The sequence below is a fragment of the Dermacentor silvarum genome, chromosome 4 (assembly GCF_013339745.2).
Source record: "Dermacentor silvarum isolate Dsil-2018 chromosome 4, BIME_Dsil_1.4, whole genome shotgun sequence".
Taxonomy (NCBI): Eukaryota; Metazoa; Arthropoda; class Arachnida; order Ixodida; family Ixodidae; genus Dermacentor; species Dermacentor silvarum.
This window is the reverse complement of record NC_051157.2, coordinates 128,743,422-128,762,303: the sequence shown is the minus strand read 5'-3', so window position 1 is coordinate 128,762,303 and position 18,882 is coordinate 128,743,422. Positions and strand designations below refer to the sequence as shown.

Here is an 18,882-nt window from a genome sequence, read left to right as displayed (position 1 = left end):
CATCGCCGGTATGAATGCGATGGGTGACGACAGAAGTCTGGCCCAGAGGACGGTCGCCAAAGTCAAAGATATCCTGGTAGGAAACGAGCACGCGGCGAAGGGCAGCGGACTGTGCCGGATCGAGGTCTCCTGATATGCGGGCGAAGTGCATGTCGCAGGACGAATCTGACTGCGATGACGGTGGTGAAAAATCCGGTGGAGGTTCGGTGGTCAGGGCAGAAACCGTGTGGCCGGCCAATGGGGTCAGATGAGCGATTGATATACCGCGAGGAAGAACTTGCGTCGAGTAACCAAAATTGAGGATGGGAAAGGCGGTGCCGTTGTTTCTAACTGTCACCACCGTATAGGGTAGCGCGACGTTGCGTGTCAGGGCGACCTCAGGAATAGGGCAGGCAACGTAGTCGCCGTCGGGTAGGGGCGGAAAGGCTGAAAGCTGGACGTATATTGCGGCTTGCGGAGGCAGTCGAAGAAACTCGGCATCGACGTTGTCGGAGCACGAAGGAAGTTCTAACCGGAGAAGGCCCGCGGAGCAGTCGATAAGGGCAGCTTGCGTGGACAGACCGTCGATTCCCAAGATGAGGTCATGGGGGCACTGTTCCAGAACAGCAAAAAGAACAGATGTGTTGCGACCAGAAATGGTGATGCGTGCAGTGCACATTCCAAGTACGGCAGGTGTACTCCCGTCGGCTACTCGGACGGTAGGTGAAGTCGCGGGCGTCAGGACTTTCTGGAGGCGGCGCCGGAGGCTCGAGCTCATTACAGAAATTTGTGCGCCGGTATCAACAAGAGCGGTAACTGCCACACCATCAACCAGAACTTCAAGGAGGTTGCATCGGGTATGAGGTACAATCAGAGGATTTTCGGGCCGGGTCGTAAATGCAGCGTCACCTCCGGGGGCTGCACTGGCTAGTTTTCTGAGAGGTGGTCAAAGGGAGACCAAGAGCGGCGAGGTTGGGGTGAGCGGGACTGACAGCGCTGGGGCGATGATGAGCGGCTAATCCTGTTTTCCCTAGGAGGACGTTCAGCACTTGAGGCCTCAGGACGGAACGACGGGGCATATGGTGCACGGTCCGGGCGATTGTAAGTGTTTAGTCGATACGACGTGGGCCAGCGGCTGCGGCAATGGCGGCGATCTGTCCAATCCTCGAGCACGTGAAGCAGATGGACCGGTCATCAGGTGTGCGCCAATGGGCTGGATTTCGATAACGTGGCCTGAAGGTCGTTATCGGTCTTGCAGCAGCGACGACAGGGGCGACCGGGTTGGTAGCAGCACGACCGTTATCAAAGGTGGGTAAAATGCCCATATTCGCGACCTCTTGGCGAACCACGGCCTGAATTAGCGAAATCGGAGAAAGGTTATTGCTTTGCATACCGTCATGAGGGGTAACGGGTGCGATGGCCTCGAGTTCTCGACGGACGATCCTGGTCAGGTTGTCTGGAGCATGTGCTTACTGAAGCGTGGCTAAACCTTCGCATGAGGACGTGGCAGCCGTATTGGGAAGTCGGTCGAAGCGGTTGGTGATACGTTGACTTTTGGCCAGCTCAAAACGACGACATTCAGCGATGACTGACTCCACTGTAGAGCAGTTCTTACACAGTAGCAGATTGAATGCGTCATCGGCTATGCCTTTCAGTACGTGGCCAACTTTGTCCGCTTCAGGCATGTCCTTACCGACCTTCTGGCTCAGAGACAACACGTCCTGAATATACGAGATGTAGGGCGCTGTGGACGTCTGAGCACGAATTGCGAGCTCCTGCTTGGCCGCTAGTTGTCGTCCGATAGGTCTCAGAAATAGATCACGTAATTTCTGCTTACAGACAGACGTCCCAACTTATCAGATCGGCCTCATGGGTCTCGAACCACAGTAGCGCAGTGCCCCGCAAATAGATGAGATTCACAAGCATTACCGTCGGGTCCCACTTGTTAATGTGGCTGACGCGCTCATACATTGCCAGCCATTCATCGACGTCCACGCCGCTTGTGCCGTTGAATGTCCCGGGGTCACGAGGGTACTAGAGAATGACCGGTGACGGGCCTTGCTCCCACTGGGTCGCTTTGTCGGTCATTGTGGCGGCAGCAACGCGCCGTCCGCTGCGAAGATCCAGTTCCCGGTGTTGTAGCGAGCGTACCCCGCACGTCCACCAAAGATGTTACGGGGAGAATATATATACAATGGATATATTTACAAGGTAAGGCGCACAACACTACAGCAATCGTTCCGGAGAGCGCGTGCACCCCAGAAAGCCACGCCGTCGTCGTCGTCATCGTCCAAGCACCGACCACAGGATCGCCGCTCGTGACAATATGAATGCTAAACCTGAGTTTCACTGCCCCATTAAGTGTTACGACGAGAACCGCAGATAAGAAATGTCGGAGAAGCAATGGGAACCCAAAGTTTCTAAGTGTCTCGACACCATGAGTGTTGTTCATTTAGGATCCATTGGTTCTCTGGAAAGCGCACTGCGAACATACTGTGTATTGCCAGATCAGTTTAAATGCAATAAACATTATCACGGAAGTATTGGTGAAAATAAAGGCTAAATATATTTAGCCTGAGGACGAATTCGTATAAATACTTCGAACTGCTACAGTTCATTGTGGCAGTTCGAGCTCACAGGACAGTTACGAGCGTGTAAAGAGAATGTTTACGTTTTAGCTGTGGAGCTGGGCGTTCTCGCTGCACGTTTGATATTATCTGAAATATAACTCGCCAATGTGTATACATACATCACGGCTTGGCACTTTCATATCAGCATCATGCTGTATAAATGCTTATTCTCTGTAACGAAAACTGCCTAACATAAGAAAAAAAATGTACGATTACCGTCTCTGTTTAGAAATGGTAGAAGCAGGCTGCGTCACTACGTTAAGCTGTACACTGCCCAAAGTTTTCTCTGTTTGCAATGCTCGTCTTGGCATTTGGCTGTCGTTACGGATGACATTCATTGAAGGCATTCTCCAACGACAGCTGTTTTGCGTCTATATAGAATCCAGTTTTTCTTTTTATTGAGTCTGGTGGTAGGGAGATGACATTTTATAGTGAAGGGTAACTGTTCTGTGTCATACTCAGTTTAGTTTTAGGGGAAGGCTCCACCAATAGTGTTAAAAAGTGGCAGTTACAACGCACAAACTAGAACATATGTGATGTGAAGTTTTTTGAAGCTGGTAATTAAATTCTATAATATTTCCCATTTCGTTAATTCGTCTTTGGCGTAACGGAAAATGTTGCGGTCATCTGCTCTGCAAAACCCGTGCTACGCAGTTGTGACCAATCTTATATTTGCTTATATTTCCTAATTTCTTCTTATTTATTTTATGTGTACCGGGCCGCTTCTTCGCCAATAAACAGTTGTGGGTATGTGTCATGGTATGGAAATCTTCGCAGTCATTATCACCCTGCCGATTTGCTTCGTGCCCGATCACCCGTCGGGGGCATTGTGCCATATTCGGAAGTCATAATCAAGAGGCGGCAATCGCCTCAGAGCCACTTGGTGGCGCGATAGCTACTGAACAGGGGCGTAGCCAGGGGGGGGGGGGGTTGGGGGGGTTCAAACCCCCCCCCCCGAAATGTTTTGCACCCCCCCCCCCCACTTACCCACCCTTTGTTCTCGTCGTTTCGCGCTGACATAATTCAAGAAACCGGTGCTACTATCACAATTTCATACCTGGGCACTTCCGTTTGGGTTGGTAATTTACAGCGAATCATGTCTGCATATGGAAAAAACTGTCACGGTGTTTGTCAAGGCTTTGATACTCTGTAAAGTTTTGGGCGAGAATGTGGCGGCCGCATTCTGAAGCAACAAACGCGCAACAAATGAAGCAACAAATGCGGCAGCCGCATTTCAGATGAAGGCGAAAATGCTCGAGGCCCGTTTACTTAGATTTAGGTGCACGTTAAAGACCCCAGGTGGACGAAATTTCCAGTATACATTTCCGCCGCTTCCCTTCAGGTGCCGGTTAGGCAGCGCTCGCGCAGAATCTTATTAAGGCTCATTTACACCGGCGACTGACAGTGGTCGCAAATGGTCGCTTTTCTCGAAAAGCGACTATTTTGGGCCAGTCGCTCGCTGCTCGATTTTTCAGCCGCGTGACCGTGGTCGCAAAGCTGCTCAACCAATCAGCGCCGCGCCGAAAGTGATATTTGTCTTAATCCGGTGCCCTCCACGCCAAATGCAATGTCCACGCCACCATGTGCAGACTACAGGTGTCTTGTGATGCTGGGACGCAGCAGTTGCAGCAACGTGTCGAATGTACGCGGTCGCATTCGCTGGAAGCTAAACAGCAGGAAAAGAAAGCACAACACAGATCCTTTTTCCAGCTGTCGTTCGTTGGATGAGTACGCCACCCAAAGGTGAACAGCGGGTGAACTTTAATATTATGCACCGAATCCCACGCAATGCGAACTAGAAATTACAACTTGCTCTCGATAATACTCGTTGTCATGCGCGCACAAAGTTCGGGCAGGAGGCGGCTTGCGTGGCCGGCCACTTCACGCCAGCGGAGGCACGGGCGCACCCACCAGCGTCGCGTTTTTTTCGGAGGCTTCCGCGCTGCGAGGGCTGACACCACGGCAGAGCCCATCAGCACAGTGACGACGTCTTCCTCTTCGCTAGCATCGAAATCCATGGCTATTGCCGGAAGGCGAAACCACAGCGAAGTGCGCGAACTGCGTAGATCCCTAAAATTCTCGCTGAAGAACGACAACATCCGGGATTGCGACTTGCAGGTCGCGCTCAGCCGGGCTTGCCGGTGTGAACATCAGTCGCCTTCGGTCGCTTTTTGGTCACCAGTCGCAAATGGTCGCGCGACCTCCTCAAGTCGGTGTGAATGAGTGTCTGCGCGCGAAACGTCTCTTGTTTGCGATTGCGCCCCTACGGAAGGCTGGCAGTTGCTGTTCTGTTGTGGAATCCCAAACCAGCAATTACGGAAGGCTGGTACTTGCTGTTCTGTTGTGGAATCCCAAACCAGCAATGTACACATGAAGGGGTTGATGCCAGCAGTGAAATTCCACCGACTCGCAACAGAATGCACGAAACAGACAGCCGACAAGCATGGATTACTGCTGTGCGCAGTACAGCGTAAGTAAACTCTTGTTGCAGGCGCTGACAGTTCTTGTCGGAGTTCACGCGTCCTGAGAAATTGATTATGTGCACTATGCACTACACAAGACCGTAGTTCATTCCTGCATCACTAGTACACCAATCAGTCGAGATTTTGTGAGTTACAAGGCAGCTGTACTCCATGCTTGTCGGCTGTCTGTTTCGTGCATTCTGTTGCGAGTCGGTGGAATTTCACTGCTGGCATCAACCCCTTCATGTGTACATTGCTGGTTTGGGATTCCACAACAGAACAGCAACTACCAGCCTTCCGTAATTGCTGGTTTGGGATTCCACAACAGAACAGCAACTGCCAGCCTTCCGTAGGGGCGCAATCGCAAACAAGAGACGTTTCGCGCGCAGACACTCATTCACACCGACTTGAGGAGGTCGCGCGACCATTTGCGACTGGTGACCAAAAAGCGACCATTTGCGACCACTGTCAGTCGCCGGTGTAAATGAGCCTTAATAAGATTCTGCGCGAGCGCTGCCTAACCGGCACCTGAAGGGAAGCGGCGGAAATGTATACTGGAAATTTCGTCCACCTGGGGTCTTTAACGTGCACCTAAATCTAAGTAAACGGGCCTCGAGCATTTTCGCCTTCATCTGAAATGCGGCTGCCGCATTTGTTGCTTCATTTGTTGCGCGTTTGTTGCTTCAGAATGCGGCCGCCACATTCTCGCCCAAAACTTTACAGAGTATCAAAGCCTTGACAAACACCGTGACAGTTTTTTCCATATGCAGACATGATTCGCTGTAAAGTACCAACCCAAACGGAAGTGCCCAGGTATGAAATTGTGATAGTAGCACCGGTTTCTTGAATTATGTCAGCGCGAAACGACGAGAACAAAGGGTGGGTAAGTGGGGGGGGGGGGTGCAAAACATTTCGGGGGGGGGGGGGTTTGAACCCCCCAACCCCCCCCCCCTGGCTACGCCCCTGCACAGGCGTAACTGAAGCAGAAATGAGTTGCACGCACTACTTAAAATGCGTACACATGCCATATCTATGCTGTGCGGTGAAATATTCTGTACAATTCTGAATCTGTTGACGTAAAGGCAAATGACGGCTGCATGCTCGCACACAGCGGAGGATACAGCGGCCCGTGCACTTGCCGCAGGAAATGCAGCCCTCTCGTATGAGGGAGCAGGGCGACGAAAGCTTAAAAAAAAAAGCATTACGCGTTTTTGCGCGTATTTAAGTTTTCTAGCGCAAAGACGCAGCGAACAAGCTATTGCTATGGGTGTAGGTATAGCCTGGTCACTCGTGCATTTTCACGTGTATAGCCGTCCTTGACTTGTTAAACGCACTTCGCCCCGACGAGGACGACGCCATCTACGCTTAACGGAGATTAACAATTAATGATGTCTTCTCCGATCGGGCGGGTCGTCTCAATGATGCGTGTTCGAAGACTGGTCCATTCAGTGGCGCGATGAGAGACCGTTGCTCCAAACGCCCACTGTACCTGTCGTACTGTATTTTACGGAGCTTACTTCACTTTTTACTTAATTTCTTCACAAGCACACGCGAGGGGGGGGGGGGGGCGGTCCTATATCTTTGATATACATGTAGAGAGTCTGCTTAAACTACCGATATTTATTATCGGTCACGTCACGTAAAGGAAAGCAGACGCTTGCCCCCCCCCCCCCCGGTCGGGCAGGTGAACCCCCCCCCCCCCCGAAAAAAATTTCCGGCTACGCCCCTACTACTGAACACTTCTTCACCAGTCCCCTGTTGCGGGTACGTGCCCGTAGCATGGAAATCACTATCGTGATCAACGCGTAGGGGCCTTCTGAAATACCTAGTGAGTGTTGGCACGATATAAATACAGATGATTTTGTGGCCTAAGGAGGGCGGAAGAAGCACTAGTTCACATTTGTAGTGGTGACTTCGCTGCGCCATAGCGTCTATAAGTACGAGTACCGATAGTTTGTTTGTCAGGTGATGCTTCTTTCTGGCTGTCCGCGCTGTAATAAATCCCGTGAAATAAAAAAAAAATATCCATCTGTGGCCTAATGTTTAGAGCATCGGGTTGCTGTAAAGGCAGATTGGGGGTTTGCTACCCGGCGCCGGACCCACTTCTTATTTAAATGACGTTTGTTTTAATCGGCGAGAACCCAACCAGTGACCGACCAGCTGACAGGCTGCCGACCAACCCAGGCGATACCATGGGATAGAAAGCGAAGAAAGCTTTGCTTTAAAACACTTTTTTTTTCCTGCGTAAGAATAACTGCAGCGTTCGGTTGAGTGCTTATGAATGTGAAGCTGGATAAAGAAGCAATTAAATTAACGCGAAACTCAGCATCACTATTTTATCGCTTTACAATTTCTCTAGTGTGAAATCCTTGCAGCTTCTACTTCGTTTGACATTCTCGCATAACGGCAGCACTTATGTGAAGATGTTGCTTAGGAATATAATTCGTTTACGTTAGTGAACAACTCCGAAATACGTACGCCGACTTAAATTACTTACTGACAGTGGAGTTTTAGAAAACGTTGATTTTCCGCGCACTTTCTGAACGTCGCCAGTAAACCGTACAACACTAGGTATTCTTCGATATAATAGTACACGCTGTGTCCCGTATAACAGTCTGCTTGTGCGGGCTGCGGTAATATTCGGCTTTTCGAGACCCCGTACATGGCCAGAAACCTTTTGAGCCGACTGTACAAGCCTCACAAGAGCAGGGTTTAACTTCCTTCCATACCCGCTTTCGTTGAATAGTTTCTTTTTGGCTATTTCAGTCGGCGACATCCCAATAAAAATGGATGTGCCATCTCTCGAGGCTGTAGAGAACGAGTTCCCGGAAGTCGGGCAAGGAGGTCGCTTCAGGCCGAAGGAATGTACTTCGAGACATAGAGTTGCCATACTCGTTCCCTACAGGAACCGCTCCAAGCACCTCAAGCTATTTATCTACAACATCCACAAAGTACTCTCTCGGCAACAGATAGACTACGGTATCTTCGTGATTGAGCAGGTGAGATACAGGGTAACATTTGTTTTTGTTGCACAGCTACATTCACATGGACCTGAGTTTCGGATAAGCTATTCACTGCCATGATTAGAATTGTGGCTGTTTAAAGCGGAAAGTCCTTATTTTATATCTGTGACTCTCAGCTTCCATAGTCAACAGAAGGCAGTTTTGATTACTTGTTTACTTAGCATGTCAAAGTGTATTGGCATGCTTGTTTCAGATAAGTTCGACGATGCAAGCAGATATACCGGTGCGTAAGAATAATGACAAGTCGAAGCACTTTAACCGATGTGCTTAACCCCAGTGAATTTCATTGAAACGTGGGGTCCTCATTGCAAACCTCACAAGTCAAGCCGCTCTTGACGTTTCCATTTGCGTCTAAAACTCACACCGGGAACAACATGCCTACATAGCCAGCATACAGCCAGCTGTTAAACAAAAGCCTCATTCTACAAATGTTGCTGTTCTTTAAAGTTTCTTTGCTTTGCAGCCGTTACGTGTACCAAAACGAGAGAGCAAATTAATGTTATCACGAAGCTTCTGTAGTCCGTCAATCAACTGCGGCAGTTCAGAGTATTTATAAGAATAAGTCTTGACAATATTTTGGCGGTAATAGACAATTCCACCTGGTCTTTTTCATATGCACAGTTTCCGAGTATTGATACTTGGATCAACTCCATGCAACAAATTTCTTTCCAAGGTGGTGCAAAAATTTGACGGCCTCAATTTGATTACAAAATTATATGCTGTGACAAAGTACTTGTAAGGACAAAATACTCAAAAATGTTATTGTACGAAGCCCCAAGGACAGAAGAGAACAGGTCGATTATTGCAAGATAACCTTATTACTTGAAGCTCCATAGGACGCGACCAATTTCTTCAAATGGAATCGGTGAACGTGAATCTGCCACTACCGGCACTGGAGCCAATGCGATGTGCACGCTTCACGCGAAAAACCACTGCGGAGGTGAGCATCATTATGAAAATTATTGGAGAGCAGCAGCGACAAATGACGCAATATGGTCAAATATTGAAAACTTTAGTTGAGTCACTCAGCCTAGACAAACCAGTGCAAAAGCTTGTGGAGCCGGACATTTTTGAAGGCAACCACCAAAGACCTCACCAATGGCTATCCTTTTGTGAGTACGCATCGGAAAAGAAAAAGTGGATTTCTGATGTTGAAAAAATTAAAAACATACGACGTTATCTTCATGCCACCGCTAGGAAATGGTATGATTTGCAGCTTCTTGACAAGGCAGCACCGTGTTGGGAGAAGTGGAAAGTGAGTTTCCTGGCTGCTATCGAAATCAGTGCTGTAAAAAGATGGGATGCTGCTCTAGGTTACCAGTATGCATCAGGATCTCCTCTAGAGTATGTCCTTGAGAAGCGTCGTTTGCTGCATGCCGCTGAATCTAGGCTTGCCTCAACGGCAGTTCTTGCCTTAGTGATGCAGGGCCTCTGTTTACACATTCGAAATGAAGTTCAGATTAGCGCCCCAAGGACCCTAGACGAGCGTTTGCAGTGCCTCAAGAATCTGTTACCAGGAACAGAACTGGAACAGGAAGGCTCAGTGTGGAGGAGACAACTGGTTTTTAATAATGAGGACGTGAATAAGTTGAGTCCCCATAAGGAGTGCTCATCCTGAAATAACCATGCACGAAACTACATGCACAGTTCGGGCCAATTTGCCGATAATGCCTGGAATAGCGTCGAATACAATTCTATCAGTGCACAAGATCAAGCACCCTACCAACTACAACCAAAACTCGCTGAAAGTCATCGGCATCACCGTAACGATCACCATGAGACGGTGTATGTAGTGTCATCCTGTTTACTGCAGGAACCTCTCAAGATCGATGGTGTCGAAATGAATACCTTGGTAGACAGTGGAGCTTCAGTATCAATTACTAACAAGAATCGATTGGGCATTACTTGTTTTCACATTGGCAAAGCTCTTCGCATACAAGGATACGATGGTTCGGTGAGCTTACACAACGAGTGGGCGTCTGTAGTGATTGAATTTCAAGGACATTTAGTCACCAGCCACGTGCTAGCGATCCAAGATGTTACATGTGACTTTCTCCTGTCTCGCCCTGACATGAAAAAACTCAAGATTATTCTTTATTGGGACTGCAAAGTGCTCGTTGAAGAAGACTCTACAGTGAAGACAAATGTTGAGATACCTAGACCACTACGAGTAATTCAGTGCGATGAAGACATAAGAGTTGTGTATCCTGAGCTCGTTTGTGTGGGAAACTACCCGCCAGCAATGAAGTCACAGGAGGTTCCATTTGAAATTGCTGATAAAAAGGTGGTACGAACAGCTCCATACAGCATGTCGAGCGAAAAGAAAATCTGGCTTAAAAGGAAATTGCAAGCAATGTTAGAGGCTAATATTATTCGACCTTTCGTCTCACCCTTTGCCTCACCCATAACAATTGCACCCAAAGAAGATGGCACCTTCCGTCCTTGAACTGATTATATTCTCCTTAACCAGCAAACGGGACTTATACCTTTCCCAATGCGAAAGATAGGTACCATTATAGACGAAACAGGTGGATGCCACTGGTTTTCTCGCGTCGATCTTTGTAAGGGGTTTTGGCAAATTCCACTTACTGAAGACACAAAGAAGTACACCGCATTTGTTACGCCTTTTGACTTTTTTGAGTATAATCGCCTGCCGTTCGGTTGGAAGAACTCTCCGGCTTGGTTTCAAAAGATTATGAATGACACATTGAAACTGCACCTAGGCATTTTTTGTAATGTCTACATAGATGACATCATCGTTTTTTCTAAGACTAAAGAAGAACACCAGAATCATCTCTCTCAAGTCCTGAGTACCCTCAGCCACGCCCACCTTAAAGTGAACGTCAAGAAAATCGCAGTTTTAATGAGAAGGTTGTGTTCGTCGGCAGGGTTTTCGACGGGTATACTAAAAGCACAAAGCACGATTCTGCTGAGAGAATTTCAAAGTTGGTGAAACCGTACGACGTCCACTCTCACCGGGTGTTTCTAGGCCTTGCTAGACATTTCAGGTCCTTCATCAAACACTATGCGGTCAAGACTAGGTGTCTTACACGCTTGAGGCAAAAGGACGTGCCGTTCCAATGGAAAGGCCTATGGCAAACTAGTCGAACTGATATTGTCGGATCCCATCCTCCGCATACCAGACTTCTCCTTGCCTTTCGTGCTCAATACTGATGCGTCGCACTACGCAACGGGTGTAGTTCTATATCAGAAGTCACCACGACAATCTGATCATCAAAAGCACTACGTCGTTCGATATTACAGCTGTAGAATGAAGCCTGCTGAAGTCAATTATACTACCGCAGAAAAAGAAGCGCTGGCAGTTTTAAAAGTTGTACAATATTTTATAACCTAACTAGAAGACTCGAATTTCACCATTTTTACCGATCATCAAGCATTGACTCATCTCCTAGGCATGGCACAACCAAAGGGTCGAATTGCGAGATGGGTTAATTACCTACAGCAGTTCGACTTTGACGTATCACATCGGCCTGGCCCACTACTGACAGATGCGGGCGCCATGATTCGATTACTTGTCCACGAGACAAGCGAACACCCCGAAGAAATAAATCACGTCAAGTTGTGGGGAGGCACTGAGGAAATGAAGTTTGTGGACGGTAAATTTCACGTGCCATCGACAAAGGTTCCCAAGATACTTCAACTATACCACGACAGTCCAGAGTCGGGGGGACATGACGGATTCTGGCGCACTTACAACAAACTGCTGAAAAGGTTTACTTGGCCAAGTATGAAGGACGACATCAGAAACCGCATTCGCACGTGTCACCTATGTCAAGTGGACAAATTGAAATCCAAGCAGATGACAGATGTGATGATAACCCCAAAGCATTCACGCATTCCATTTGAAGACATCCACTTGAACTTCGCGGAACTTAAAAAGAAGGGAGAAGGCACACGGAAAACTCAAGCGTTTTTTTACTCAGTATCAACGAATGCACAAGAATCATCATGGCCAAGGCAGGAAAAGAAGACGCCAACAGTGTCATTGCTCTTATTCAAGCTGAATGCTTGCAAAACACAAAGACGATAGTGTGTGACAATGGCCCGGCCTTTCGGAGCAAGAAGTTAGCCAACTGGACAAGAAATCATGGGATTACAGTAAAGTATTGCTCACCCTACCATCCTGCAGCAAACGGTTTTGCTGCACGTGCTATATGGGACATCAAGCAATACATGAAGATGTACCCGAAATTCCGAGGTGGCTGGAAGTGCTACCTCGAGGCTCCTACAAGGCACCACAACAGGAGCGGGTTAGGATGCAGTCCTCGCTTTGCCACCTCTGGAATTGTGCCTACTCTCCCTGCGGATTGCGAACTCGGCATCCTGGAGTAGCTTGCACTGAGTGAAGTCAAGAAAAGCGAGAGACAAGGAGACGCCTACAGACAGCGCATGAAGAGGATATTCGACAAGAGGCGAAACAACGACATACCAGATATAGACGTGCAAGACCGAGTCCTAGACAGGAAAGGAATTGGAAGTACCAACGCTACGTTTTACGGACCCTTCCCGGTGGTTAAAACGGCATCGCAGTACGGTGTGTTTGTTGGACTATTTGGTACCTGGGAGCCACCGGTGATACAGAGTGCGCCTCAATCGGAAACGTTTTCAAATATTACACCAGGAGGTGTAAACAGAAGAAGCCGGGGAGGGTGAAGCGGACTACTTCGGGAATGTGAAAGAAGAGGAAGAAGAGGAGTTGGCGGAGAATGAGATTAAATGGCGGACAACACCCGTCTTACTGAAGTTATGTCTGGTGGTTAGTTAATCTACCCGGACCGCTACATTACTAAACAGCATTTTTGCGCCTTTTAACTATAAGCTATAGGTCGTTGTCGATCAGCCGGCAACTATCCTGTTCAAGCCAGCTTCATCGAGCAAAGCATTTCGTACAGCGGAGGCCCGGATGGCGAGAAATGTCACGTCTGAGGAAATGTTTGCTGCTTCAGCTCGAGACAGTCGGGCCGCTTGCTTGTTGGTCACTATAAGAGTGATAAAGCTACTTCAATGAAAGCATAACGCAGTGTAAGCTGCTCTTGTTATTTGTACTTTAATTTTAAACATTACGACTACATATCAATATAATGCTTAAAAGGTCGGCGGTATTCAGCACTTTATGTTCCTGTAGAATTGGGGTGGGGTAGCGCAGATATGTACACGGACACCAGAAGAACCGCACAATGACAAGCGCTAGTCTATATTTTCTGTGTTCTAAGTAGGACACAGAACCTCCCCACCTCAGGGTGTTACCGGGCCTCGCTCGGGACACTGTTTCAACAATAAACGTTTCTTTCTCTCTCTCTCTCTCTCTAAATAGGACAATTCGATGGAATCATATAGAGTAGCCTATAATCAAAGTGCCTAGTGTCGTATTTACTCACGAAAGTACAGAAAGCCTTTAGTCATGGAGAAATCGAAACAAGCGGGAATTAAGCCTTTTATTTGCAGGGAGACGCCGCTGGCTTTAACCGAGCGAAGCTGCTCAACGTCGGTTACGTCGAATCGACAGCCTTGTACGACTACCAGTGCTTCGTATTCCACGACGTCGACATGGTTCCTCTGGATGACAGAAATGTGTACACGTGCCCAGAGCAACCGAGGCATATGTCTGTTAACGTCAACAACAAATCCACGTAAGCAGACCGAATTTTTATTGGCAGTATTATCAGGAAAGTATTTGCTTGCCTTTATTTCCTAAACATGTCAGGCTGTCTCACGAGCTTTCACATGTAAATAAAGCACCATAATTGATAACACTAGCTGCAATAAAGAAAGTACGAGTAAAATGTTTCTACGTAATAATGAAGGCTAAAGAGCAATGTATGTGCTGCCTGAGTAAAGAATGAACGACACTGACAGACTGAACACTTTTAGCCTTATGTATGCCTATTCAAGGGGTTTTGGCTCTACGAGAATTATTTTAATAGGTAGTAGTGATCTATCTTTGCTAATTGAGTACGTGTCAATATTAACACAATAACTGAGAGAGAGAGGCAGTAAAAGAAAAACATGTGAAAGGCAGAGAGATTCCGGTTGACAACTTATCACAGCCGGATGGGGTAAGAGCAGAAACGATGACGAGGAAAAAAGAGAAGATAAAAAAAACACGTTTCAGGCACGGTAGTACTTCCATCAGTCCCATTGCAATTAAAAAGCAATCCAGTTCTGGCTGACGTCGGCTGGAACCAGGGTAAAAGGATTCTGGCTTATGTAAGGGAACGGTTCTCAATCTTATCGAGCGTGGTGCTGATGGTTTTTGACTTTGCATTGAAACGGCGACAATCATAAAGAAGGTGAGCTATTGTTTCTTCGCGCACACAAACTTCATATTCCGGATTTGTGGTCATTCCCATGAGGTAAGAGTATGAATTAGTCAAAGCTGCTCCACCCCATAGGCGACAAATGAGAGTTATTTCCCGTCGTGATAAGCTGTGCAGAAGGTGGAGGTTTTGTTGAAGGTCCAGGGAACAAGTGGCTGGTTCGTAATGTCTGCGACATTCCATTGCGTCAATGTAAGCTCGCAATCGAGTAAACGGAGCTTTCACACTGCATCTGTTCTCGACAACGGGATAGCAACGCAATCGTCACGGTGCTGTGTAGATCGAGCTGCTATGTCTACTTGCTCGTCTCCAATGATAGGGATAGAGAAAGTGATTGTGAATAGAAACAGGGGCTGTTTTCAACAAACCCTTTACGGAGCACCACTCAGCGCCATCTCCAACGATGACAATGATACACATGATACTATGCTGGAGAATCGAGAATGAGGAGACTGCACTCAAAAAGCTAGATGCACGCAGCCCACCTGCATGTGGGTTGCTGCGATTGTACTTTTGAGTGGCTGACGCCTGCTGCGGCTTTACACTATTACGACGTTATCTGTAAAGCGTATGCAATACACATTGGAAGAGCGATGATTCTTTTGAGATCACTACCTGAGCGGTTAGAATTGGGCACCATGCAGTACAGCAACAAAAATAACGGGGGGTGGACGAACGCCGCTGTTCTTGTAGACGAAGAACTGCTTGCAGTAATATTCTTTTATTGTATTTTTATTATCTCTGAAAGTAGCTTAGTCATAGTTAAGTACACATAAATCAGCTAATTAATAAATGTGGTCACGTGGATACTCGCGCTTTACAATTATACTTAGAGCCGAAGAAAAGGATGAGAGAAAGTTTCAATAATAGCTAGATCGTTAGGTGTGGTTGCTCATTATGAGTCGCAGGTAATGTATGTTGTCCAGCAACAGTTCGCTTCTACGCAGTAGAGAACACTTTCACGTGTGTTCCGCAATCTTTTTATTAGACTTCTTGTTGCACATTTTTCTCTGGAGGAAAAAAAGCGCTTCATGTTTTAGCTCTAACAATTACAGCCGCAGCAAAAAATACACTTTAGTTCGGGCTTTTTTAATAAATGCATGGGATGGTGAACTTGCTTTTGTCGGCACCCACTGCATGAAATCTGTTGAAGTTTGTAGCATATAAAAGAATACTTTAACTCTAGGAAGCGGATTTTCGATTTAGGCTGTCAATGTTTAGTGTCAAGCACTAGCTGCCTCATTTCAGGCATATTGCGGTACGTAGGTATTTCCTGCGGGTAACTCATGTGGGAAACAAACATGACTCCTGCCGGAAACAAACACATAAATAAGCTCAGAAGTCTCTTCCGGTTGCAGGCTGGCAAAGACACATAATTAGGACCCCATCGAGTTCCTGTTCAATTCTTGAAACTTGCTGCTCAGGCCACGGTCGATCTTCACAAGTAACACTAAAATTGTCGTAAGGACAAGCACGTTACCAATGCGGAATACCAATCTGGGCCAAGTCAATCGCGGGCATGCTTGTTTCATCTCGAATTCGACTAGCACGAGAAGTGTGGTGCGCTCGTCACGCTCCAGTTTCTCGTGTCCTTGCTCCATGACAGCTCCCGCTTTGAGACCCCGTCTGCTTCCCCGTCTCCGGGATCGGCCCACATCCCACAGTACTTTCGTGGTAACAGCTAAGGCTAGTATAAACTTCTAGAGGCTATACCGCACTCGTGATTGGCCCTAGTCAAACAGGTTTTAACGTTTAATCGCCGTAGTGCAAATTTCATCGCCATTTGAACAAACACCACATCAATCAATCAATCAAACAGTATGTTATTATATTTTGGCAAGATAAAATGCACAAATACATATATATATATATACAGACATAGTCCTCACAGTCAGCGACTGTCCCGGGACCGGCGTGAAAATTATTTAAGAGAAACAATTGAAACAGCCGATCAAGCAAACAAAGGGCAGAAAAACAGCGACGAGGGCGATTCAGAAAGTAATGCCTCCAAGCCCAATACTTTCCCAATAGTACTGCAAGCATCTGGAAGTCTTTATCATTATTGCACTGATGTTTGGGCTGTAGAATGTCGCTTACCTCACCTTCTTATCTCTTCTAGTTTCAGAGTAATCCAGCAATTCATTACAGAACTGCAGCGCAATAAAACACAGGGACGACACAAATAAAGGACCAGGACGAGCGCTGAACTTACAACAGGTTTTATTGTAGCGTATTTCATGCACAATCCAACACAGACGTCAATAGCTGCATGTGCGTAGAAATGCCATCTCTTTATCTGAGAGTTTCTTACCTCTGGGTCGGCCATAGTGCAGAGTTATGGAAGCCTGTGAGGTGCGGTGAATACGACTTTTACGTCGTACCACTGGGACACATTTTTCAGGTTGTGTGAAAGCTTATAACCATACGGAATCACAGCTACATTCTGCCTGCACGGTGCGCTGGCTTCACACGTCTGCGGGTGAAGGCGCATTTTCTTTAGCAGGCTCTCTGCCACCGTCAAGTCCGGCCGGCGTGGCGAAAGCGGTTTTCTCTTTGTCAGCCTCGTTGATGCCCTACTGAAAATTCCATATGCCCCATAACACCCATATCCAATAATCCGATATGAAACATATAGGATCCCATACAAAAACGTGTTTTTCCTACATGCCATATGATGTTATTGGTTATAGGAGTTATGGGAAATACGGGGTTCTTTCAGTAAGGTGGGAATCTGCCAATATTCTGATCGCAGATCAAGGCTAGAAAAATATTCCGCTCCCTTTAGTGTGTCTAAGGTGTCGTCAATTCGAGGCATGGGATATACATCATTGCGTGTAATCTTATTGAGCGCTCGATAATCAACGCAAAAGCGAATGGAACCATCTTTTTTCTTCATCAGAATTACAGGAAAAGCCCAGGAACTGGATGAAGCTCGTATAATCTTTCGTGCTAGCATGTCATCAACTTTGTCTTCAATGACCTTCCGTTCCGACTGCGAAACACGATATGGGCGACGGCGTATAATTGCAGAACCTTCGGTTTCGATGCGAGACACACTACAAGAAGCGTAATATTTTTCCAGCCTTGATCTGCGATCAGGATATTGGCAGATTCCCATGAAGAACGCTGACAAAGAAAAAACCGCTTTCGCCACGCCAGATGAACTTTATGAATGTAATGTAATGCCATTTCGACTCTGCAACGCTCCAGCCACGTTTCAGCGTATGATCGACACTGTCCTTCATGGCCTAAAATGGAAGACCTGCCTCTGTTATCTGGATGACATCATTGTTTTTTCTTCCAGCTTAGCTAACACCTGCAGAGATTAGACGAAGTCCTCCTATGTCTTTCAAATGCTGGCCTCCAGATTAATACTAAAAAGTGCACATTCGCCAGCAGAAGCATCACAGTCCTGGTCACGTCTTTTCAGAAGCTGGCATCCAACCAGACCCTGAGGATATTGCTGCTGTGCTTCAATTCCCTTGTCCATCTAATCAAAAACATTGCGCAGCTTTCTCGGCCTGGCATCTTAATTTCGCCGTTTTATACGCAATTTTGCTGCAATAGCAGCTCCGCTACATAAGCTACTGGTCACCGGCACCTCTTTCACATGGTCCGAAGACTGTGAGTCGGTATCCCAAGCCCTTAACAAACACCTCACTTCAGGACCAGTGCTTCGCCACTTTGATGAGAGAGCACTCACTATATTCCACACGGACGCAAGTGCACAAGGCAACGGAGCAGTGTTCCTGCAACGGGGTCCCGCATCTATAGAGCAGGTTGTGGCGTATGCCAGGGCATGAAAGGCCGCCGAGCGATGAACGGAACTACACCATCTGAACGGAACTACGCCATCACAGAGCAGGAATGCCTGTGTTATTCTGTGTTGGCTGTCATCTATGAAGAACGTGTCAGGATTCCTGGGACGCTGGCTACTGCGCTTAGAAGAATATGATTTCACGATAACGTACAGGTCTGGCAAATGCCATCATGATGCAGATGCACAGTCTCGATGCCCGCTTTCGCCTTCTATCGATCATGCGCACTGCGCGTCTATACCACGTCGCTCTAACGCAGCGCATGTCTCGTACCAGAGCACGCTAATGTCACTGAATGAACCTCAGCTTTCTTCACGCTCCGATTTCACTGCCCTTCAACACGCAGGCTATAGTGTCGAACACTCATTGAGCGCATTCGCGGCTTAACTAAACCACCCAACAGCCGCTTGCGACGCCAGCTTTGCCAATTTCGCCTTGAAGGCTTCATCGTTATATTTGTCATCCCACGGGTAACAAGTGGGACCCAGTCATACCTCGCTGCCTTTGTCTTCAAGGTTTGGAAGCATTTCATGATGACATCGCCCCCGGCCGCTTTGGCTTCCACAAGACCTACGGCCACATCAAGACCCACTGCTTCTGGCCTGGATTGTCTACAACGTTGGTCAAATACC

General features: G+C 47.4%; 1 protein-coding gene across 15 annotated transcripts in view; it reads left to right on the top strand.

Moving 5' to 3' along the window:
• The window catches only part of LOC119448894 (beta-1,4-N-acetylgalactosaminyltransferase bre-4), a 174,617-nt gene that overhangs the window by 107,214 nt on the left and 48,521 nt on the right, over window positions 1–18,882 (top strand). For 6 of the 15 annotated variants that reach the window (XM_049666077.1, XM_049666075.1, XM_049666076.1 and 3 more), the window contains 2 exons: window positions 7,838–8,070; window positions 13,561–13,745. The exons of 3 other annotated variants lie outside the window; for them this stretch is intronic. In XM_049666077.1, the coding sequence (XP_049522034.1) occupies window positions 7,858–8,070; window positions 13,561–13,745 (398 nt within the window). In that variant the 5' untranslated portion in view covers window positions 7,838–7,857. The remainder of the gene's footprint in view (window positions 1–7,837; window positions 8,071–13,560; window positions 13,746–18,882) is intronic. 6 more of the 15 variants (XM_049666073.1, XM_049666066.1, XM_049666067.1 and 3 more) reach the window with 2 other exon arrangements.